Source organism: Phoxinus phoxinus, assembly GCF_949152265.1.
Source record: "Phoxinus phoxinus genome assembly, chromosome: 2".
NCBI classification, from domain to species: domain Eukaryota; kingdom Metazoa; phylum Chordata; class Actinopteri; order Cypriniformes; family Leuciscidae; genus Phoxinus; species Phoxinus phoxinus.
This window is the reverse complement of record NC_136877.1, coordinates 40,854,673-40,880,046: the sequence shown is the minus strand read 5'-3', so window position 1 is coordinate 40,880,046 and position 25,374 is coordinate 40,854,673. Positions and strand designations below refer to the sequence as shown.

General features: G+C 36.4%; 4 protein-coding genes and 1 long non-coding RNA gene across 11 annotated transcripts in view; 1 reads left to right on the top strand and 4 right to left on the bottom strand.

The window, feature by feature from the left end:
- Positions 1-1,589, bottom strand: part of chsy1 (chondroitin sulfate synthase 1) — a 58,923-nt gene extending 57,334 nt beyond the window's left edge. The window contains exon 1 of the mRNA XM_079605303.1: positions 713-1,589. Coding sequence (XP_079461429.1) covers positions 713-1,023 — 311 coding nt within the window. The 5' untranslated portion in view covers positions 1,024-1,589. The remainder of the gene's footprint in view (positions 1-712) is intronic.
- An 818-nt stretch (positions 1,590-2,407) lies between these two features.
- selenos (selenoprotein S) lies at positions 2,408-7,312 on the bottom strand. Of its 4 annotated transcripts, none has more exons than XM_079597909.1 (7): positions 6,875-7,113; positions 5,793-5,924; positions 5,593-5,699; positions 5,266-5,355; positions 5,118-5,187; positions 4,644-4,677; positions 2,499-3,503 (listed from the first exon to the last, which is right to left on the bottom strand). In XM_079597909.1, exons 1-6 carry the CDS (start codon positions 6,951-6,953, stop codon positions 4,673-4,675), a joined length of 483 nt encoding a protein of 160 aa, XP_079454035.1. In that variant the 5' UTR covers positions 6,954-7,113; the 3' UTR covers positions 2,499-3,503; positions 4,644-4,672. The 4 variants fall into 4 exon arrangements, with proteins under 4 accessions (XP_079454032.1, XP_079454033.1, XP_079454035.1 ...); XM_079597908.1 differs by having other exon boundaries at positions 2,567-3,503; positions 5,118-5,190; positions 6,875-7,108; XM_079597906.1 differs by lacking the exon at positions 4,644-4,677 and having other exon boundaries at positions 2,408-3,503; positions 5,118-5,190; positions 6,875-7,312.
- Positions 7,313-7,932: 620 nt separating this feature from the next.
- On the bottom strand, positions 7,933-12,981 carry snrpa1 (small nuclear ribonucleoprotein polypeptide A'). Its single transcript, XM_079605130.1, has 9 exons — positions 12,700-12,981; positions 12,444-12,591; positions 12,012-12,090; positions 11,865-11,911; positions 11,672-11,774; positions 10,490-10,569; positions 10,108-10,180; positions 8,485-8,578; positions 7,933-8,207 (listed from the first exon to the last, which is right to left on the bottom strand). Exons 1-9 carry the CDS (start codon positions 12,779-12,781, stop codon positions 8,047-8,049), a joined length of 867 nt encoding a protein of 288 aa, XP_079461256.1. The 5' UTR covers positions 12,782-12,981; the 3' UTR covers positions 7,933-8,046.
- A 2,008-nt stretch (positions 12,982-14,989) lies between these two features.
- Positions 14,990-17,607, top strand: LOC306992478. Its single transcript, XR_013796295.1, has 4 exons — positions 14,990-15,247; positions 15,971-16,130; positions 16,275-16,733; positions 16,828-17,607. It is a non-coding gene; the product is annotated as an uncharacterized lncRNA (long non-coding RNA).
- Positions 17,608-21,543: 3,936 nt separating this feature from the next.
- The window catches only part of pcsk6 (proprotein convertase subtilisin/kexin type 6), a 76,930-nt gene continuing 73,099 nt past the window's right edge, over positions 21,544-25,374 (bottom strand). For all 4 annotated transcript variants that reach the window (XR_013794414.1, XM_079584194.1, XM_079584196.1 and 1 more), the window contains 2 exons: positions 25,107-25,219; positions 21,544-22,136 (listed from right to left, as the gene is read on the bottom strand). Coding sequence is in view for 3 of the 4 variants with exons in the window: in XM_079584194.1 (XP_079440320.1) it covers positions 22,036-22,136; positions 25,107-25,219 (214 nt within the window). In the remaining variant the exon portion in view is untranslated. The remainder of the gene's footprint in view (positions 22,137-25,106; positions 25,220-25,374) is intronic.

The window sequence follows — 25,374 nt, the reverse complement described above, 5'->3', positions numbered from 1 at the left end:
CTACCATTGTAACTGTTGTCTCGACCAAAATAGCAGAGAATTACTGGTTTACACTTTACTTTAAGGTGTTCCTGTTAAAGTGTAAATATACATTTAAGTACTAAGTAATTAATTAACTACATGTACTTACTATAGGGTTAGGATTTAGTTTAGGGTTAGTTAGTTGCGTGTAATTGTGTATAATTTAAAGTTAACAACACTACAGTAACTAACGATACATGTATCGTGTAAAAAGGACACTGTAAAACAAAGTGTTACCAATTATTGTTACTAGCCTATATAACTATGACACTTCCGCAGAAACTACGGTTATCCTGCAAGTGAACGCATTACCTGTAACTCCCATCCACCCCAAATAGTATTTCCCAAATATGTGACGTAAATTATGAGATATATTGTTGAAGAAGATCCCGTATTACTACGGTTATCGTGGTGATTTATCGTAACGTTCCCATAACTCCCACCCGCCCGCCCCACAAAAACCAATGACTAACAGCTGAAATAAAATAGCTCCATCATAACCCTGACCTCTCTCTATCCTTACCATAATTTACTCTAGTAACCGGTCAAAATACCATACAAGTATTTATCGCTACTACTACAATACATATGTGGTAACACGCACGGTTTCGGCACTGTCGCAACTATGCTGTACTTGGGCGGGAATTACGGTTACCATGGTGATTCTTCGTAAGTGGACGCGATGAATTACCTATAAGCTGCCACGGCACGGTTGTTCAGGTACTTCTGCGCGGTCATGACGCCCACGAACAGGAAACTGTTGGACTGGGGCACCGCGGGCTTCTCCGTGTTGGACATCAGCACCCCTCCATACTCCTTCTTCATCATCATCATCATCCCTCCTCCACCTCCGCAGCCGCCCGTGCCACCGCTCGCCCGCCGCTTGTGACCCGCTTTCTTCAGCTCAGTGGCCCGGGGCAGGATGAGCCTGGACGCCAGTGTGAACCCAACTACCAGACCCAGCAACACACTGAACCACGATCTGCGACTTCTGCCTGCCATTTCAGCTTCAACTCAAACCTCCGGATCAGTCAGGGCTTTTATTTCTTTTCGCCTTCGTTTTATTTTAAACGCCAGCCGCTGCTGCAGTCCCGTCCAGAACACTGGGTTTGGGTCCGAGCATGATCGCCGCTGATCACCGTTCACTGCCGATGTGTACGTTGCAGCGCTCCAGTCCGCATATATCACCAGCCACTGCCATCTAATCGCCAGCTATCCGCTCCATGCGAGCCATGATCGGATTCGTGAAGGTATTTCCGTCGTTTCGAGCTTGAATTGTTGATAAGTCAGGGGAAATTAACGGTCTGCTGTCTAAAGTGCGGCTGCATCCTCGTTCTCGCGACTATCTCGCCATTGTGAGTGAGCGCGAGTGCCTGAAACGCGTCTCTGCAGCGACGCGGCTTAACCGTCCGGGGTTTTTGACACGCTGGAGGCGCCGTAGCTCGTTCCTGATTGGCTGAGGACAGTTATCTGATGACGTTTTATGCATGGGAAAAGCATTGCATCCTTTTTCTCGTGAATTGTTCTTTTGAAAGATTCACCATTAAACTGTGTTTATTGTAATGGAGACACACGTTTTACAATCGAATTTTATTTGATAAATCGTTAATTTTGTACCGACAAAATGTATTTATTTAATGTCAATTTCCTAACTAGAAGCCAGTTTTCGCTGTTTTCCTTGTAGAATTATAGAAGTACTTTTAAATAGATTTATGTCAGAATAACAAAATAAATAAAGAATTGTACATACAAAACTGGATGAAAGAAAAGCTATTGTATCATTCTTGAAATGATTTTGGATTATAATGTTCATCATCATCATGCAGTCTTAAGTGCAACCTCCTGCTTCTTAAATTTTATGTATATTTCACTTATAGCCTACAAAATAAATTATGTGACAAATTTATTATAAATAATGACAAATCTAGGAATTTGTGAGGCTTAATATAATGTTCACACCATAATACTATTTGGATACTGCATGTTGCAATAAGTTTAAAAACGTTTTGTCAAGTTTATTTTATATTTTAAATCCAATGTGTTAGTTATATTTCTTATTTAATAGTCAAATTTTATATTATGGTTTCCTGTAAAATAATAATAGTTCTCTAATTTTTATAACAAGATCCCTCCCTTCCATAACTGTCCAAACCACGTGCTAATCTCGCCACCTAGTGGACAAAGTGTGACCTCGCGAGATTACAATGTGCAATTCAGTCGCGTCCTTCCTTTTCTGCTGCGTATTTTACTCTCACCAATTTCTTATCTCAATATCATAACTAACTGTAAATAAGGGGTTTGAATAACATGAGAATTTGAATAATCTCACCATGATGAGTGTTGTTTTCTGCCTGATCCCTAGTTACGAACTAACTTCTAACATTAAATACTAGCAATACGTTTCGTTTAGAAATATTCAGGTTTATTTATTACGAATATAATGTTTTCCTTTTCTCCAATCCTAATGTTTAACCTGTGTCCTGAAAATAACTTATCAACCTGTTAAAAAGTGTAAATTGTACTTTGATGGCCCTGAAACAGGATAAAACGTGGCATTTGTTTAATGATAAATAAGGATAGAAAAACGTTGAGTAAGTATGCATTTTAATTCTGAAAAGCTCACAATGACTGACATGTCATTCCTAAACAAATGTTTTTGAAAACACCAAAGACCCCACACCACGTAGGCTGCTATTTAACATCACTAACAACTGCATTGATGGATCTGTCATAAAACGGCAATTCCTAATTTTATAACAGAATACAACCACTTCAAATGATATAAATGTAGCACTTTGCATTTTTATTTACTCTCTCTAGGTATTCATTAAGCACAGCCTTCATAAGTGCAAAAGCTAAAAACAGGAACACATTTAATTACTGAAAATCATCAGCCTGCCCCAGGAGTATTAATACCTTTAATGAGGAGGCGTCATTAGAAGCTGTCAATCAGACAAATAGGCAATAGTTTCTTAATCATAATGTGCAATTCAAGAAAAAAATCTGTCCTTTTTTGACTCACCCTGATGTCATTCTGACTGCAAATGCTGTTATTGTGAAACACAAAAGCACAATCATCATGCAGCTCAAAAAGGAACTACAAAAAAAATTCAATTCAACCACTGCACTAGATAAAAAATCATCTGAGTTCAGAAGATAGAACTGATTGATTGAAAAAATAACAGCATACAGGATTGGAACGACATGAGGGTGAGAACAAAGGTTAGAAAATGTAGCCTGTAACCAGAAAAAGTGTTTATGAAGATCCTTAATAACCATCTTTGCTATTGTCCTATGATGAGTGCTAACAGTCTTATTCAGTTAATATCCATGTGTTCCTATGGGGGAGTGTCAAAGGGTCAGAGGTTACTCTGACGACCTTTAACCTCATCCACCAGCAGACGGTCCTCTCCTGCCGGGTCTCCAGCCGCACGTTCCTCCTCCTCCTCCTCCTCCTCCATCTCCAGACAATGGACTGTACCCTACCATACAAACAGACAGCAAATCATATAAACAACAACATGAATAACAAGACTCTGACATTTCTCACGTCTCAACCAGGATAATGGGCTTAATGATGAACGTTGCATGAACAAACAGAAAAACAGGTCGCATCGCATCCGCTTGTCAGAGAAAGGGTTAACAACAGAACGAACTGACGGCCAGTGTTGGGGGTATAGCGCATTACAAATAACAGGAGTCATGTAATCGGATTACTTTTTCCATGTAACGAGTAATGCATTACTTTTAAATTTACAACAAAATAAGTAACACACGTTACTTTGCTTTCCCATTTATAGACTGACGGCTCTTCTGTCCCCATGTTGAGATTCTCTATCCGTTGAGCGTACATCAGTTATACATTCGTTATTGCGGTGCATTATGGGATTGAATACGTGCACTCTATAAAATCCACTATGGTTTTGGACACCTCTACAAATGGCTGTTCCTTCAAATAATGCCCTATCTAAGGGTATGGGGGCGATTTCGGACACAGCCTAAGAGTATTGATTTCTTCTCCTTCATCCTATTGCTCTCCAATCTAGAATGGCAGCACAGCTGAAATGTTTGTCTGAGCCGTGCCCTCTACTGTATGAATTTACATTTTCTTCAGCCCGAGGCTTATTCATTTCACTTCTGTGAAAAATTTGCCAAAAATAGAACTTTCAGGGTTTATGTTGTTGTTAAAAAACAAAACAAGCAAGCCCAGCCCAGATGAAAAAAGTAATGTAACAAAATAAAAATATATTGTTTTTTTAGGGAGTAACACAATATGCATTGTAATGCATTACTTTTAAAAGTAACTTTCCCCAACACTGATGAAGGCATAAGAGTAAAACAGCTATATATTTAGCAAACCACATAGAAAAAAAATAAAAATAAAAAAAAAAAATAATAATAATAATATTATATATATATATATATATATATATAGTAAATAATTGCTTTATTTTTCATAATTTAACTTGATTTTTATAACAATGCAAAATAATGAAATATACAGTAAAAAATAAAGTCACATTAATATAATAATTTCTGTGAGTAAATTATTACTTCATTTTAATTTTAGGGTAATAGTAACTATCCCCTTAATGTCTAAATATAATTGCAATATTGATTACCTGGATAATTTCCCCTGTGAAATCTTGGTCTATTCTGAAAATGGGTTAATTTTTTGGGTTAGTGCACTCAAAAAAAAAAAAAAAAAACACATTCTGTATGCACTTAGTATCAGTAACAACTTAACTTAATAACATAATTTTACACTATGAAACATTCAAATAGTCATGAAGCTTATATATATTTACTTATTTTAAGGAATGTTTAAAACTACAAATTACAAACAACAAAATTAGTTGATTAGTCCATATTTAAGGAAATAAACGAACAAGACTTAAAATAATTTACAAGTACATGTAAAAAAATGTGGAAAATAAAGCACATTTACTTTACATTACATTTTTACTGTATTTTATTCACTTTTTATAATTAGTATTTGGGATAGTTATAGAAATAAAGACCCAAAAATGTTTAAACAGAGTAAAGTATTCTTAGAATCATAAGAGAAAATGTAAACTTATGAATATGCTGCATACCACTGTTCCGAAGGGGCTTTTTGTCTGTCCTTGGTCTCAGTGAGCTGGAGGAAGTGGCTTCTTCAGTGTTCTGCTGGAAATAAGAAATAATATGTAAATGCACCACCTGACACCCGAGGCCTAGAGAAATTCATCCCAGGAGTCTTACCTGTGCAAATTTTGCATTTCCTTTATAACTCTTTCCTTCCTTCATACTATCCCACATCTCGATTTTCTGTCTTCTCTTTTCTTCCTCAAGCTAAAGAGAACAGAAGAACCAGCATGAATATTGTGTGATGTACATTTCTGAAAAACATAACTTGGACACAGTCACCTCTGATAGCAAATCACTCTAAATTGTAATGTAGACATGCATTTTCTGTAAAGCTGCTTTGAAACAATATGTATTGTGAAAAGTGCTATACAAATAAATGTGAATTGAATGCTGCAAACCGAATGTCCGTCCTGTCTGATCACGTCACCACATGAGACTCACCCTCTGCTGCTTCTCTTTGAATTCTGCAGCTCTGGCATCCTGCTCTTCTTGCATTTTGCGGCGCGACGCCTCCAGAGCCTCCTGACGCTGCACCACAGATCCGGGGTCTGCAAATGCCATACACACACACACACCTCTTAATACCTAAAATACTTTCAAGGCATTTCAGTTTCCAAACAGCAGACCGCGTTGGTTCTGACCTTGGCTCACGACTGAGGCAGACGAGCTCTGATTGTCTCTGGGTCTGTTCTTGCGGAGATGCTGGATGAGCAGAAAGACTCCCATACACAGGAACACCAGATACCAGCCATATTCAGACAGGATCGAAGTAACTGTTGAAAAAAGATAAAGTTGAGAATGACATTCCAGACACTGCAAAGTCTATAAGCACTTTCCAAAAGTATGTTAAATAGTCTGCAATATAATCGATAATTTGATTATTGTTAATAGTATCCAATTTTAATATATAACATAAACATTCTATTTCATTTTGAAACATTCAAAATACTCAAATGTCATGAAGCTTTAATATTATATGAATATAGGAATTAAATGTTTAAAACCATTACAGTTGACATCTGTTTTTAAATAAATATAATAAAGAAAATAATAATTGACATATTAACAATTAATAGTAGTAGTCATCATCAGCTAATTCTTTTTCATTTCTGCTAATTGTATAGGTAACAACATTAAGAATTATAAAACATTCAGACAGTTTAAAATCTGTGAAACTTTAATTATTATCTTACATGATTCAAGCACTTTACTATAAATACTACAAATATATATAATGTAAACATTTATTTATACTTTAAAATTAAAAGTATAAAATGTGCTTTATTTTCACGTCTTTATTTAAATTTCTAGTGCATTTGATAGAATATCAAACGTCTTAAAGAATTACACCTTCCAAGCAAAACATTTCACAAAGAGGAATGTTATTTTATTTATCTGTTAAGCATTGTATGCAAGTTAACGGCTTATTAAAAACTCATATTAAAGCATAACTGATGCATCTTATTAACTTGTATACTGTAGTCTATAAAATGTGACTAATGTTATTGACCTATATCGTTCTGTTCTAGTGATTTCTTGATAAGATTCGCATCACTTCACTCCAAAATGTCAAATCGATGTTTCCATTAAGTCCTTTTATAACCCATAGTCACAGATTCGATATCAGACAAACGGACTACACTATATTACACTCGTGATAAATGATAACAGGTCAGTAAACACCAATGAACTGAAGCTCCGGCTCATGTTTAACGTTACAAACCAGATGACTGCAGGAAAGTCAGATCCTGGTTTGGAGGAACATCTTCATTTTGGACATGCGCATCACCATCAGCCTCCATATTAAAACGCTTTAAAGATGTTTTATGATTTTGGTATGAGAATATCAAATAATTAGCTCATGCTTATTCCGTTCAAATCCACTTAAGCTACCCTGCTACAAAACACCAACTCACTTCCGCAACCACAAGAGAGCCTATCAGTTTTAAGATGACGTGGCCTGTACGGGGGCCCAACTCAGACAAATCAAGGCAAAAACAAAAACTCCTTTTCGATTATAGCATTGCTTATTTGACTTATCTGAAATCTAAAGATTGAAATACCGTCCTTTAATTTATAGTTAAATAAGTAAATAAGTACTTTAACCGTACCGTACAAGGAGTTAAATAAATAAATATTTTAATTTCACCGTATTACATTTACATTTAGCAGACGCTTTTATCCAAAGCGACTTACAACCGAGGACTACAGCAAGCGAGTCATCGTGAAGAGGCAAAAATAACGCAAGAAGTGCTCAAAATTCAAAGTTCAGGCATTGCTGTAGCATAAGCCAAACAAGGGAGGATTAAAGGAAAAGTTTATTTTTATTTTCTGTCCCTTCTGTCCTGACTGGAGAAGCCCCTTCGTATTAGGAATTAAATGACTAAATAAATATTTTAACAACATTACTAGGAGTTAAATGAGTAAATACATACTTTAACTGCTCAGTACTAGTAGAAAAAAAACAACAATGTAACTTAATAGTATCTACATATTTTGCAAGTACTATTTTGACACTTGGTATCTAAAATATATCCTGTTCTAAATTAGATTGATGATCTTTATCTTAGTATTTACAAATTGTGTGGCCAATGTAAGAAATGTGTTGTGCATTTAGAACTTGAGATCAAAAAGTTTTCAACTTTATGAACAAACTGTAAATAATTATTATAGATTCATATTTTTAATTTCTTGTCTTTGATGATTGACAAAATATTTGAACAGTAAAAAAAACATGAAATTCTTGACCACGTTCAGATATACATAAGGAAAAACTCGCTGTTCATTAAAAAACAAGTTTAATGTAGTTTAATTTACACAAAAAAAAACACTTATCAAAACAAGTGCTGTCAAACAGCATCAAAACAAAGCATTAATGATTCTGAACGAAGAGAACTATGATCCATTAACATGCATATCTTCCTGCATCTCATCATCTCCGTTTTCTCCAATGTCCTGCATGTTCTCATGCATGGGGACTGATTCCTGCATCTCTTCCTGGATCTCCTCTTCCTCCTCCTCCTCCTCTTCTTCCTCCTCTACCATGTTAGTTGCTCCTGAAAAGGGGAAAACAGAAGAGTCAAGAGAAGCTTGATCATTTTTAGTTCTTAAAAGCAGAGTTTGCCCTATTACTTATTTAAATGTTTGATTGTACAAATGCTGCTTCAGAGACCAATACATGTTCTTCAAGGAGTTGTAGAAGCATCATGGTTACAAACCTAAAATGGACTACACTCAGTGTTCCCACTCATTCACCAATGACTGAAAGCTTTCCCCATTCATTTGTGATTACTGGATAATGTTTATATATAAATGTGTATTACAAAATAATACCTGATCTCAGCTCTCGTCCTGGGATCTGTCCTGACTGGAGAAGCCCCTTCAACCGTTCAACTTCAGCCAGTGATGTGGCATTAGCAATGGCATTCTACATGCAAACAACATTTACAAAGAGACTCATTATATCAGGACATCAGCCTATATGAATAATACATTATTAATACATAATACATTTGAGTATTTATTTATACTAAAATAAATACTTCATTTATTCAGCAAATACATCACATTTTAAAATATATTCAAATAGGAAGTAGTCATTTTAAATTTTAACTCACAATATTACTGGGGGGTTTTTAACCATATTTCCGATATATATAGCCTTGTTGAACATAGACTCCAAAACCAAAATCTTACTGATCATAAAATTGTGTGTGTACACAGTGGCAGTTCTGGCTTATTTGGGGAACTAGGCAAAATAAAACATGTCGCCGCCGCTCCACAACCCCAGTCCAATAAAATGTGCTAAATAAAATAAATGTAATATATACCCATTAACAATAAGCACTTAACTCAAATTATTAAATAATAAAAAATACATAGTTGTATTACTATGTACTAGCTGACTAAAAATACAATTCTACATGAAATTTGTATTTCATGTAGAATTATTCGACATAAGCCCCTTTCACACAGAAATTCCGGAAAATACACAGATAATGTGACCCGGGATTTGTCCCGGGATCCTTAGATTTTGGTTCATTCACACTGCCAGTGATTTTCCGGGATCTGTGAGTGCGTTCACACACATCCTGGTAAGATCCCATACGGACACGTGACATCAGGACGAGACGTGTAACGTACGCATCGAAAACATGTACACTAACGCATCGCGTACCGTTCCACAAAGCTGCGAACGATCTCAGCTTCAGCGCGGATAGTAAGGAGCTCCTGGTCTCTGCTTCGTTCCAGTTTGCAGACATTTTTTCGTTCTTTCTTTGTTGAACGAACACAAACTTTATAGAGTCGCGCGATGGCACGTGCGTCGTCGTCATCATCATCATCATCACTACGACACACCCCTTACGGCATTGATCCTGGCTTTTGTTCACACAGGGTGTGTTCCGGGACTGATCCCGGCAATGTTACTAGGTCCCCAACGTGTTAGGACGCGTTTGCGTTCACAGAAGGCACTCTGGCAATTTCGCGGCAATTTCCCGGGATCAACACACTGTGTGAAAGAGGCTCTATACAAAGATGGACTCTTTATTTCTTTACAGTTTAAAAGTACACTGTTATTTAATCAGTCAGTCGTGGAAATCTGATAGTTGAAAGCTGCTGGCAACATTAAATCCAGGAGAGAAGAAAAGAGAACTAGCACGTATTTACAAACGCACGGGACAAAGTTTGTGCACAAGCAATATCTGAGCGAGAGCAGAGCCATGAGATCACAGTATAATTGACAACGCACATCCAGTTGTGCAAGAGTGAATGAAATTCGCTCGCGATCTGAGATTTTTGCTGGCACATTACATGGATGCGCTCTCGCTTTACAACAATGCACTTTTGACATTTACCATGACAGAAAAGTTACAGCCCAGTCCATCACATATTTCAAACGCATCCTCTGGTGTGTATATGTACATATGTGGGTGTGTTAATCCGGTTCTTCCATACCTTTATGGCTTCAACATCTGCAGCAGACGGTCCCATCTTCTTCTCAGTCTGAAGTCCTGCTCCTGGAGTAAACCTGAGAGCAAGAGTAAATTTGGGGTTCAGACAAAGTGAACATGTTGAAGATTGCCTCTGCAGCCTCTCAACCAGTTCCCACAATCAAGAGTGTAGTATCTTCAGTATCTTATCAATATAAATAAACTGATACAAGACAGAAAAGCCTTGAGCCAGCTCCCCTGAGAAACACTGCTGAAGTTTAACATGGAAATGTATCTTTTAACAGCCAATTAAGGGTCAATATTCATTCTCCGAGATGCCGAGTTCATAACTTCCCACAGTCCAGTAATTCGGGAGAGCTGAGCTTGATCAAGGAGTTTCATCTTACGTTTTGGTTCGCTTGGCAATATCCTTTGCAAGCTGAGCACCTCGTTTGCCTTTGAACATTTTTTCAGCCTCCTGACGTTCCTACGGTGATACAGCAGAGAGTTCAAGCAAACATTCACAACAGACCATGACATGGACAACAGCCCCGTTCTTCACACGTGCAACACTGAATTATCAGACGAGACAACTCAATCGAGCCAATTCAATCAATTTGCATATGTGTTTAAAGGAACAAATTAGCCGGAGGAAATTATAAAAAGTAATGTCGGATGTACTAATCGATGTATGAAGAACAGGGCCCAGGGTGATACCACACTGATAAATAAACAGACAACTAAATGTTGTGTGAAATCTTCCTGAAATAATCTGTCCAAAAGGAAGATGTATGCATTTTATAAATTGGTTCATTTCAAGAAAACAACATAAAACACAACAAATCAAAACAATGACAATGATGTGTACAAAATTATTAGAAAATAATTATAATAATTTTAGAAGTAAAACTAAATGTGTATATGCATCACAGATATTTAACAACATTAATATCTCACTAATACTGATCCATAATTATTTATTCTAAAAGAACTAGAAACCTGATAGTAGAAAAAAATCTATAAATATTGGTCCTAAATATGACATTGACAAAATTGAACAACAACAAAATTGTCCACTGACATTATTTTTTAAAGCATAATGTACACTACAGTTCATAAGTTTTGGAGAGATTTTTTAAATGTCTGAAAGAAATCTCTTCTGCAAAGAAAGGCTGCATTTATTTGATCAAAAATTCAGTAAAAACAGTAATATTCTGTTCACACATTTTTTTTACTGGAATATATTTTAAAATGTAATTTATTCCTGTGATGGCAAAGCTGAATATGTTTGCATCATTACTCATTTTCAGTCACATGATCCTTCAGAAATCATTCTAATATGCTAATTTGCTGCTCAAGAAACATTTCTTATATATTCCTGTGGAATCTGTGACATTGTTTTTCAGGATTCTTTAAAGAATAGAAAGGTCAAAAGAACAGCATTTATTTGAAATAAATCTTTTGTAACATTATAAATGTCCTTACTATCACTTTTGATCAATTTAATGCATCCTTGCTGAATAAAAATGTCTTATTTTGAATGTTAGTGTAGTTAAAATAAAAGACAAAGCATTATGGTTTAATCATACCTTCAGTTTCACCTTCTGGAAGTCCAGAACACGGATCTGTGGGATTTTATTGATGACATATAACCTGTAATGTTTCTTGTTGGTAACTGGATTCCTGAGGAGACTACAGAAGAGGAAAACAGAACACCAGTTCAAATGATGATCTGAAGTTAAAACATTTGGGTGTAAAAAAATAAGCTTATTCAGCAGATACCTGAGCAGGGACAACGATTTCACTGTCGCAAGAGGATCCAAATCACCCTGTTGAGGACCATGAACAACAATTAGTAAAAAAAATTAATGAAACAAAACTTCTAATATTAATTAAAGTGCATAAAGGCACAGCTATAGTTGAACTCACCAGCTCTTGAATGTTGTTGCTTGTGAGAATGAGCTCCTTCAGGCTTGGTAAAGCCTGCTCCATGTTCTCTCCAATACGGCTGCAATAAGCGAGACAAAAACACCAAGCATTGTAGGGTAACAAACGAAAATCTTCTCTACTTTACAAGCACATGATGCATAGAAATTAAGATATGACTTTGAGTAAACTACTAATGCAATGTTTTTTTTTAAGTAATCAGACTGTGTTGGTGTTTTAAAACCATTATGCATCATTGCTCTGGAGAACTGCCCTCAGAATTGTCAGATAGTATTTTCTTCTTGTATTATAGATTTACATTATAACAATAACATGGTGTTTGCAAGTAAAACGGTGCAGAGCATCATGCTATTTTTTTCATAGACAGAAAAACAGTGCAGTGTTGTCTCATAATACATAGTCTGATTCTCTCACCAGATCCTGTTGTTGTTCATCAGGAGTGTTTTGAGTCTTTTCAGCAGTGGAAACCCATCCAGTTTTCTGATCTCATTATCGGACAGATCAACGGTATCAAACTGATCGAGTGTGGCGCCCAGATTCTCCAACACGGGGATCTTATAGCCTATAACAAACACACAAGCAGGAGTTAATTTTAGATTAACGCGCATAAATCGATTATTCAGATGTGAATGATGCGCTTAAAGCGGTTTTAATGAAGAGATTCACTCACCGCGCAGGTCGAGCTCTCTGTCCCGCACAGGGTTGGTGTACTGCGCCGCCTGCTCGATTAATTCTGCCGTTAGCTTCACCATGTCAGCCGCTGAGAGGAACAATGAGTCTGATCAATAAGAATTAGTTTGATCAAAAGTTTATTTAGCACGTATTACGTTAACACACGCTGCCGCCAAACGGAAGCGTCTGTTTTGTTCTTCTCGAGAAAACTCTGGGTTTGCAAGGAAGCCACAGCGCCACCACGCGGACTGGAGGAGAGATGCGCCACTCCCAACCGCTCCCAACAATGATGATGATTCTGATAAAGAGCCATTAGGGTCGAAAGCTGTGGCAAGACTATGATGAAGTAAATATTTAATAATGTGTATAATATAATATATATAATATATTTATGATATATATTTATAAGAATATTACGGCGAGGACAAAAGAGCTAGAACGATGTAACAGGTGCGCTCGGGCGAGATCGTGACAGGTGATTCTCTACATTTCTCTTCCATAAAATTATGCTTTTTGGGGAGCGCCTGGAGGCAATACTGTGCTGGAAAAACTTAAAATGCAGGTTTAGTTAAATTTTGCATTGAGATTGAATGATAGGCCAGGCATTGTTTACTGATATCAGAATAGTAAAATGTAGGCCCTATTTAAAACAGCAAAGAACATTCCAGTATTAATGAGGTAAACAATATGTAATAGTGAACTAAATTAAATTATTTTATATTGATAATACTTAGTGTTGAATTATACATTTCAGCTATACATTTCACTGTCACACAATGCAATTACTCATAGCATACGAGTAATTTATTTATGACAACAGATGTTTTAAAATGAAATTTACTCTTTAAAAAATGTGAATCAAATTGAAATAAAAATTAAATTGAATCAAACTCTCCAAAGAAAACCCATGTTAAATAAAACAAAGATTATTGGAGAGTGTTTTACTGTTCCACGTACAGTGCTGGACATGTAGGCTAACAAAGTATGTTTACGACGTCGTTAGGTCGTTAAGGCGAGACACGGCAGGCAAAAACATCGTTTTTTTTTCACTGGTCAATTTTGAGATTTTAGGCTATTTGTCTTCAATAACATGTCTTCTTTCAGACTTGTGGTGAAAAAAAGTCCAAAATACACATTTAGGTCTTTATTTCACTACACTTTGTCTATTTGCGTCTGTAGATTTCTCCGAAATTCAACAAAAGTTGGCGTTCTAAATCAACGCGCTGCTCCGCGATCTCTGTGTTCTTCCTTTAATCACGCACACGTCTGAAAAGCTGTCTCTCTGCTGTACAATGCTGTCGGGTCCAAATATGGTCATTTCCTTTTAATCAGCAACCAATCGTGAAAGTAAAATGGGCATTTAACCCTAAAAGCGAAATCTCATTGGCTGATGTCAATTTCTGACAACGTGATTGGTTCAGATGCATCACGTGATGCGCTCTGACACTTAGATGTGTGTTTTTGACTGTTTTTCTGCTCAGTTAAAAGCCATAAATGCTGTGTTTATAAGTTTTGATGTGATTTAGGTGGTTTGTATTGTTGTTGCTAATTATTTGATAAGATATTGTGTCAGTAAATAGTTGTTTCTACTAAAAAAGTATGATTTTTTACATCACAAATCTTTAAATGCCTTTTTCTCAAAATGATTTTTTTTGTAGCACCGATGTACACCAAATTTTCCAGTTATACACTTAGCAGTATTCTGAAGATATGTTCAGAGGGATTTGTTAATAAATCATTCCTGGCCTGATTTATGGGACATTTTAATCCCAAAAATATGACGAAAATCGATTTTTTAAGGCTATGGACAGTATATTTTGATTTCCTAGGTAATGAAAGCATATATCCTGAAATCCCTCTGAACATCTTTTTTCATCTTGTGTGTAAACAAAATGAAAAAAGAATTTTGCACCTGGCTTTATCATATGTTCAGATCTATCTACCGAAAATATATGCAAAAGTGTGCATATTTAATGAGATAATACCTAATTTGCATAATTAAACATAAAAATTTCAAAAACTTGTAATACATTTTTTTTATGAACTTGTGTAAGTAATCAACTGAGGAAGTGTCATGGTGATATCTATTATTTTTAAATTGTACCCTATTCACCTGTAGTGTCTCGCCTTAAGTACATTTGTCAAGTCTCTGTACTTTATTGGAGTATTTTTATTTTGAGAAACATTTGCTTTTTCTTCACTACATTCCAAAGCATAATATCGTACTTTTTACTCTACTGCATTTATTTTGAACGGAAGAAATCCTCAGGTCACGTCACGTGCTCCGACTCCGTGAACGAGCACGAGCTGCTTCTTTTCAATGAACCTGTTAAATCGGTTCGGAAATTGCACCGAATGATTACTTCGCAAATTGGACTGATCTGATTGCAGCTTTTCTCTTCTCACTGATTTAATGATACGTTTTAGAGCGAATCTCTAGTTAAATTAATGAATGTACAAATCTGACTAAGTATGAGCCCAGAAGCGGGAGATGCCATAGGGAGATCACTGGATCCTGAGTGCACGTGCGACTGATGGCGCGAAAAGTAAGTTATAAATTATACAAGTTTTGGATTGATTCTTATATAACTGATCTTTAGGTCACAACTGTCAGTTGTTTGTGAACTGAATCTGCTGTAAAATATTGTGAATGCGTGCATGTCCATATCAGTATCTCAACGGTGTAACGTTAGATTTTAAGTTGAAGAAGAAAAAAAAAACCCATTAAAATTACGCAAATGCACTTGCATTCTTCCCCGCTGTCGTATGAGTTCCAAATTATAGCGTTCATTTTAAAATGTTATGGATTTAGACATCTGTTTTTATTGTTTGTCAACACAGACAATGTTTGGCCTACATATTAGCATCTGCATCCACTAATCTTCCTTACATTTGTGCATAATAATTCAAAATGATGACCCAGCAATTCCAACCTCCCCCAGATCTTTGGATTATATAAAATATATAATAATATTAAATAAATGTAAAAGTATATAGGCTACAATTGGAAAAAACATTAATTGATGATACATTTAAAAATCAAGTACTTTGTACTTTTACTGCAGTAATATTTTATCAAAGTATTTGTTCTTTTACTCAAGTACCGGTACTTGATTTTCTGTACTTCTTCCACCACTGCCTGTGTCCATATTATTTACAGGCAATACATTTTAAATTAGCAATCCTTTTAAATGACATTCATGGCTGAAATCGCAACAGCCTCTGCATTTATAACAGAACATGTATGGCATCCTGTGATTTTTGTTTAGAAGTGTAAGCAAGTTCCTGGTGATGTTCTGTAACCCTGTATGATCAAGGGGAGGGATCTTCAAAGAACGGAGTGAAAGAAGAGCAACGGGGTGGAACGTTGGACAGGTTTGGATGTCACTGATATGGAGCATGACTCGCCCTGCAAACACACTTTTCCTGGTGAGTATTAGATGTAAGAACATTACACTACATAATCAATATAAAACATATTATAATAACTTCAATCACAGACTAATTTAATAACAAATCCCTATTTGGGAAATCACCTCCATCTAATGATGATAAAAACGGTTTGTTTTCTAGCCTGATCATCCAAACCCCCTTCCAAAAGAGATCACCCTCACCCCCCTGGCGAATAAAGGTCCCTGGAGTGGCAGGTTACCACTTTGTTATGGTCCTTGAATGTCCCTCTCCCTGTGAGAATCTGTTACAGTTCGTGAGGGGTCACGGTGGAAGACTCGATGAAGAGAAGGCACGGCTTATCATGAGGCAGGCTGCCTTCCTGAAATACTCCACCGTGACATTAAACTGGATAACCTACTGATTAACAGCGAGACATCCGGAGTCAAGCTGGTTGACTTCGGATGTGGGGACATGCATGAATAATTCACAATCATAACATCTTCACATGATCAAATGGAGCAGATGTAAAGTTTAAGGTAATAATCAGACGTCCCTCTCGTCTTGCTGTATAAAATGCTGCAAGACAAACCAAGCCGACGACTTGTTCTGGGGCTAATCCTGTCCCACAACTGGTTTAAGGTAGTGAAACCTAAAATCGTCTAAAAAAAATAATACATTTTCTCATAGGAAGAATTTGCCAAGTCAAATCTGTTTTTTTTAATGTTTTGTTCAGGTCGCTGCATAAGGCCACTCCAGTTGGCATCTCTCACGTAGCTTGGCGTTTTGTGGGCTGCGATGGGCGACGCTTTATCCCTCCTCTCGCCTTTGCGTCTTGTGGGGCGAGCAAGCCTTGTGTAGCGTCTTGCACCTTGGTTTGAGGGGACAGTATTTGCGTCTGGCGGTTCTGCTTCCTGAGGGATATGGACATACTTCTTTTGGTTGCCTCTTTTTGTTTTTCCCATCATGGCCACTCTGTTCCCGAGGTTCCTGTTTCACAGCTCTCCAAATGCTAGTAAGAATTTAAACAATATTTATTATTTGTTAAGTAATGTTCATCTTTTCTTTTTAATAGTCAGCTTATTTCAGCAGTCTTCAAGCTTATACACACTGGTTACAGACACAAAAATGTACCTTTAATTTAAGCTGTATTTATCTCAAGATTACAATTGTTGATTGTTTATTCTGTATTCAAATGTTTTAAGTTATGCTACAATGTAAAAAATAAAAACCCTTACTGAACCCTGTCACACAAATGAATACACAATCCCTCACGAGGCCACCAGAGCGCAGCACAGTCCTGTCAGTCGAAACCAGTTTCTTTTGTTCCTCACTGAAACATGTTAACGGTCAGGGAGTAAAAGAAAACCACAGATGGTGTAATGAACATTTAGTTCATTCCTCTGCTGAAACAGTTTCATTTCTAAATAACCTACATCTGATATTCTGCCCAGATGTGGAGGTTCATTTTGTTTTTGTAGATGCTCATTATTTTAAGAAAAGACAGTTTGACAAAGTCCAGCAGATGTTTTTAATGTGAAAGTCAGTAAATCATCAGATGATCACATATTCAGAACAATCAAATCAACAGCTGCTGGACAATGTGATTAATACAGCAGGGTAAACCATAACGGCAAGGTATTTCATTCCTTAGGGCAGGCTGTGCTCAAGTTTACACTCGAAATGTGGTAGTGTCATAAAATAGTGTTGGCTCTTATGACAAATTAGATAAAAGCCTCTGCTAAATTAATAAATCTAAAGGCAAATGATGAATGTTTCTAATTTCGGGTTCAAAACACTTCGAAATAACGGTTTTTATAGGCATCTATTGTCGTCTCATCACTTTTGGCTTGTTAAATACAAGTAAACTATTTTCACTTTTGACAAAATTCACTTTGATTGAAAAAAAAAATTGAGATTTATTTTTGTTTCTCTTTGTTGTTGTTTTTCCGCACACAATCATGTTTCATATATCATATCAAGCTCTTTAATGACACTTGCCTCCTTGGTAAAGTACTCTAATTTATGAATTAAAGGTTTATTGCACTCTGTGTAGATTAGTATTTATTTAGGTTGAATATTATTTATTTATTTTAAGTTTAAAACATAGTTATAACATATTCATAATAAATACTTGAATTTAATCATGTATTTTCATAGTTAAAGATTGAAAGTCTGGGTCTCAGAAGAGAGAAAACCAATCAAATCTACACCAAAAGTTTAATTTTTTCATATCAAGTCATGATAAATGCATATTTTAATATGACCTTCATAATGTAGGCCTATGGTATAAAGCACACATCTCACAAAGATCTCTTTAACTCTGTACAGCCCGACAAATTAAATGATGAAATTAAATGAAATAAGTCAAGTAAATAAAAAAATTATAGAATGTCTAGTCAAAATATTTAAAAAGAAAATGTTCTTGTTTGTATGCTTTTATGGCTTATATGGATATAGTAAGTGAGAAAATTGAGCTAATAGTGTAATTCTGACAGCTTTTAATGTAAATCAATAAGATCTTTAAAAGAGTATGACAGAATTCTTACATAAAATGCATATAACAGGTGTCTCTATATCCCAATAATGTGTCAAATGTTTAGTTTGTTTTATGATCAAAACTCTGTTTTAAAACATAATACAATGATGACGAACAACATTTTCCTCAAAGGCCTGATGTATCATATTTAATAACATTATTATTTTTTTAAATATCTATGGATAATCTGAGTTGCTTTAGTTCAGTATGTATTCATCTTAAAATATTACTAACAATATTTAAGTTATTCTTCTGTTTAATTTATAGAAATCTGAAAATATTTCACATACATCAGATGAACCACAACCTGAAGGTGGACATTTTTACAATTATACTGAAAGGCATTTTACTTGTTATTAAAAGTATGACCTATCAATCAGACGACAGAAGGCATGTAGTAGATTGTGTACAACAAAGCTTTGTTCCTATTGCAAAGTTTTGATTACGTTGATAACTTTGTGCATCAAACAGTTGGCTTTATAGGTTTAATATCTCAATTGTGTCTAGAATGCCATGAGATTAAATTGATTTAAAGGGATAGTTCAGACAAAGATGAAAATCCTGCAATCATTTATTGATGCTCCAAACTTTCTATCTGTTGAAATAAGATATTTCAAAGAACTTTGCTGTACGGTCAACATTTGACTTGTGTTTCACAGGTTTGGAGTGACATTAGATTGAGCAAATGATGAATTTGCTTCTCATCAGTGTAGTTAAAATGATGTTTCTCAGTGAAAAAGACCTCTGTAATCTCACACGTCTCCTAGAGATTCAAAGATCTCAGCGATGTCTCAAGCGGTGCTCAAATTCGCCAAAATAGAAAGTAAGAAATCTCAGTAAGAATACTTCTCATCAAATTCTTCTGTAAATGATCTGGGCAGCTCTACGCATTTATTTTTATAACTCTACAGTCTTACTTTATGACAACAATGGACTCATTGAATCTTTCCTGAGGAATTTTAGAAGAAACCCTTGAGATGAAGTTGACACTTATGCAAGTAAAATTAGTAAGAATTCATAAACAGCATCTGAGGTATAAACATATGAATCTATTTATCATTGAATAATATTATCAAATTTCCCAAAATCTGAGAGAGTCTAAAGGACAACATTTAAATAAATAAAAAGTATCAGGTGTGACTCTAAATATATGAAACTATAAAGCTATGCTATACATAACTATAATATGAACAAAAAGAATAGTGATGGCTGACTTGGCATACAAAATTAATGTTTTCAAACACTGCTCTTGATGCCATAGTTCTGAGACAAAATCAACCTATAAAAGTTTTACTATTACTTTCCCTTCATATTAAGCTGTGATTCGAGTGTTTTAAATGAATACACTTTATTTCAATGGTCCACTTTAGACATTCTACTAACTATAAGTTACTTGTTAACTAGATGTCAACTAACTTATGTAGTTGACTGGATTAGTAGACAGTGGGCTAGCGTTAGTAGAATAAGTTGACATGTATTTGTAAAGTTACTTTTAATCAAAAGAATGTCCAAAGTGGACCATTGAAATAAAGTGATACCAAATCCTTTTTATAGCTCTACACAATTGACTCATTTCGGTCCATTTTTATTTCTCCTGAGGAATTTTAGGAAACACATCTGAGACAAAGTTATTAATTATGCATGAAACATAAGAATTCATAAACGTCATCGGAGCAAAAAAAAAAAAGAGGTGCCATTAGTTAAAGGGATAGTTCACCCAAAAATTAAAACTGTCATTCATTTCTCACCTTCATGTCGTTCCAAACCCGTAAAACCATTGAATGTCTGTTGAGGTTAGTTCATGTCAGCTCAGGTCCATTAAATCATTTTTACAGAAACAACTTTTGATTTGAGTTGTGTATTAGTAAACGTTGTAATTAACATTAAGATGAATAAATCCTTTTGAAGTGTTAACATTGTTATTCATGTTAACTGTAGTTAACTAATGCAACCCTATTGTAAAGTGTTACCAAAATTCAATTGAATGCACACATTTCATCTTTAAATTATGCAGTAATGCAATGATGAACAGTAATGATCATCATAATTCAGGGTTCATTTATAAAGCAGCACGTAGTTAACTGTGTTACTGTGTAAATGTTATAAAGTCCACTGAAGGCAAGTTAAGATGAGAACCCAAGTGCAGCTTTATTTCCAAAACATGATCACAAAACAAAGCGTGGCATGAAACTCAACCCAGAAACATAAACATTAACGTTATGCTTACCAATAGTGGTTACGGTGAAACAATACTTGACCATGGCAAACATGAGGGCTAAAGCTAAAATACACAAGGACTAATGATTAGACAAGGGACACCAGTGAACAATGAAACAATGACACATCAGACAAGGGATGGCAGGATCACATGACAAAGACATGAAACATGACTGACATGAAACAAAACAAGACGTGACGTGACTGATGTAACCTCTGTGGGTAAGGTCCTGTCATGGTTTTATGTTTGATCACAGTCTGTAAACTGCACTTGGGTTCTCTGCAAACTTGCCTTCAGTGGACTGCTTTACATACTGGTTATCAGTCCTGTGTGTGCTGTTTTCACTCCTGAATCATTAAAGAGATTCACTGAAGCTTGAAGAGTTCACTAACATGAGGAACACGTGTCACTGTCTGTGTGCTGTCATTATTAAGAGCAGCTGTAAACCTTCATTTCAAGGATCAGTGTGTGTTTGTTCATCAATTGCCTTTCAGGACGCTGCAGTCACAGCACCACCGCGGGTTCATGATGCACTGCAAACAGTTGCGTCCAATCTAAATATTTACGAGGTCTGATCTCAGAACATGGAGAGACACTGGAAAACCTAAACAAACAAATGATCATTAGCGTTTAAACACGGACCACCAGCGCACGCATCCTCACTGTGGGAAAAGAGAAACTCGACCACACAATTTCATCAAGGAAAGGTTTATATTTCAGAGCACTGATAGACATATACCACCTTCAAATATCATTAGATACATAGTTTAAAATGTACAGTGTCATTATGCTTGATGATCCTTGAAAGCTTAATATCTCTCTTAACATTACTATATCACTCGAAATGTTTTATGACATACACCAACGCAATCGTTCTCCCTGGAAATCACATGATCAGTTATGAGAACGGCGGCTCCAGATGGCTTCTCCCATATACAATTATTTCATAATTCAGAGCGATGTCTTTGAATAAAAAAAGAAGCAATTTATACATGTACTGCATGTTTAAAAAACAGACAATCTTAAAAATATATCTTGATTAAATCAAATAGCACCCTAACGGGGCTTCTTGAAATGAGGAGTATTACTTCTGTCATTAATAATCACAGTATAGCTAGGTTAAAATGTACATTAGATAATACAACCAAAGAGAGAGAAGGTCAGTCCAATGGCCTCTTTTCTTGCTGTCATCCAGCGGTCATCAAACACGTCCGGCAGCAGAACTGACGGAAGAGCTTCTTCTCACATAATCGGTTTGACTTGACCATCTCGCAGAACACTTCATCCGCTGCGAAAGAGAAAGTTCAGACTTTACTCATTGACGTCTGTTTAGAGTTTACATGTCCCAGCATGCTCTGCATGTTTGAGTTCTTCTCCACTGTCAGCTTCAATCAAATAATTTTGACTACACTTATAATGAAAATAGCTGCATATAATAAAAATTTTTTTTTTTAAATAAAGCAGAATTTAATAGTCATTGTGTGTGTAATCAGTTGACACCTGTCACTATCTTCACTCTCAAATGGCAACTGTAGTATAAAGAAATTAAGAGTTTATTCTATTTGTTTCAAAGTGTCACTTATTTTCCTCAAATAGGATGCAGCTCACATGCCGTGCACTGGATCACCATTGTCAGAATCAATGCCGCTGACACCAGCGGACCGTCTGCTGTCCTCTTTCTCCTCTCAGGGTGAGCTGATGGTCATGTTATGTAAGTTTGGACAGAAAGAAAGTTGCAGAGGAACGAGAGGCAGCGGCTCCTGGTGAAAGCATTGTTGCTGCCCTGCCAAAGCTCTGCCTCCACTCACACAATCGCCGTTTACAACAAATCCCTGTTTTATCCAGCCTTTCAATCATGCATGACCCTCTTCCCTTTTATCTTTTCTCCGTACGTCACTCTCTCCTGAAATCTTTCTACCGATTGTGTCCCTCTTTTTATTGCTCTCTAACTGTCAGCTTTTATAGTTGTGCAACAAACTTTTTGAGAAGATCTGAATTCTGAAAGCCCCGTAAAAACTCAGGTCAGATCAATTTGATGTGACATCATTCTTCTCAATAACTCGATGTGACTATAATAGCAAAAAGCTTCTCAAAGGATACAATTAACAAAAAAAATGGAAATCAGTGAATATGAAGGTTTAAGGTTAAAGGTTTTGATTTAAATAATAATTATTACATAGTGAATGAATAATTATTAGCCTGATTCACAAACAAATTCATATTTGCCCCAGTTGGTCATATGACAGAGAAAGTTAATAGATAATCTATATTCAATTTCAATTAATTAGATTATTAAAATGTAATTTCCTTAGTCATACACAAAATGAGATGTTTGACAGGAAGTCCCAGTGACACTTTTCCATGCAACAAAAGTGAATTTTAAATATAAATCTCCAAAAAGGATTATGAAATATGAGGGAAGTAAATGACAGAATTTGTATTTGTTAAAGAGTGCTGCCTCTGTTCTTCTATGCAACAAAACGGAAGAATGAAGGGAAAATACCCATGCACAAACACACTCTCTTACACTAATGTTTGCAACAGCACACACACGTATACAAAACTCCAAAGATAACTCACTCTATCACTCTAAATCAATCACAAGAGCTCGATACAGCACAATAAACCTCATCTGCTGCTGTCACCCTTCTCCACAACACCAACAGATGAGTCGGGTAGGGAATCAAGAACTGTGGGAACTGAATAATTCTCATGATGTTCAGCTCTGTTAACAGTTCTCTGAACGTCCATTACTGAATCTACAGTGTCCTGATGTTTTATCTGAGTGGTGAGTTTGCACTCTGAATTGAACGTGATAAGGAAAAGGTTGGGCATTGCGGAAAAAACACACACTTTGCAGATTATCACACTGCAGTAAACATAGACTCTACAAGACTCTAATGAACCGGTTTTATTCAGTGAATCAATCACAATAGCCCCTTTCACACAAAGGACCCTATCATACACCCGGAGCAATGCGGCACCAGGCGCGACGCAAGTGTTTTTTTGCTAGTTTCAGTCCGACGCAGTTATCATTTTCACGTCCTGCGCCACGTTGTTTAAATAGTAAATGCATTTGCGCCCATCTGTGCGCCCATGGGCGTGCTGGTCTGAAAACAAGGTGTGTTCAGGCGCATTGTTGGCGCAATGCTATTTTGAGGCAACTGAAATAGACTGCGCCATTGACCAACTGAAACCTGGTCTAAAGTCAATGGCGCAATATTTTTTTTGTTATTTAAAGAGCACGTTAGTAAAATGCGCGTACACTTTGTCCCGTAGATGATCTGCTCACAGATTATTTAAAGAGCATGTTAGTAAAATGCGCCTATATGCGGGTCACAACGCGCAAACACTTTATAATATATATATACTGTATTATATATATATGATAATTAGCCTGACCCAGGAGTCATCGCTGTATTGGCGCTTTTCCACTGCATGGTACGGTTCGGTACGGCACGGCACGCTTTGGCGCTTTTCCACTGCATTGTACGGTACGGCTCGGTTCGGTACGGCTCACTTATGGCGCATTTCCACTGCATAGTACGGTACGGTACGGCTCGCTTTAAATGGTACCACCTCTGTTGAGGTTCCAAGCGTACCGTACCGATACTATAATGTGACATGAAAACACTGCAGATCACTGATTGGTCAGACAGAATCGTCACTTCAGCGTCATTGTATTTGCGACACGAGACACTAAACCCACTAGATTTAAATAGCCAGACAACAGCCAACGCGGTAGCACCTGTTTTTAGAGTATTTAATTGACAAAATAAGTTTAAAAAATCAAAAAAGAAATGGCTGAATCGTGGTCAGTGGACGAGGTGCAGACGTTCCTCTCGTTGATTGCCGCCGGACCTAAACAGTGTAGGGACAAATTAGAGGCGACAACTATTAACGATCAGTCCCACCCACTTTGAAGCGGTACTAACTGCAGTGGAAAAGCAACCGATCTAAAACGAACCGAACCGTGCCGTACCGAGTCGAGTCGTACCACGCAGTGGAAAAGCGAAGCGAGCCGAACCGTTCCGCGCCGAGACGAACCGTACCGAGCCGTACCATGCAGTGGAAAAGCGCCATAAGTGTACCTAATGCTTAGATGCAAACTGGTTGTTCATACAACAGAGAAAGATAAATTTTTTAAGTTCATGTTAGATTATTAGCTTTACATTCACAAATAAATAAACATTATATATTTCAATATATATATCATTTCATTTAACATTAACAGCGACGGCTGTTCAAAGGAGCGTACCGTTGTTACAGGTGGCGTTCACGATGCACATCCGACTGATGAGGCTGTATCCGTCCTTGCATTGCGTGCAGCTCGTTCCAGGACCCTGACAACTCAAACAGTTCTCCTCACACCTGAAGATGGACAGAAAAACTTCACATGAGTTTCCTCTTTTCATGTCTAAAAAGATAAATGAAAATGACACATTTCCTGAAAACACGAGGGAAGCCAGACGACCAGAACAGGAGCATCATCACATGAATATGTATGAAGGTATGCGGCCGACCAG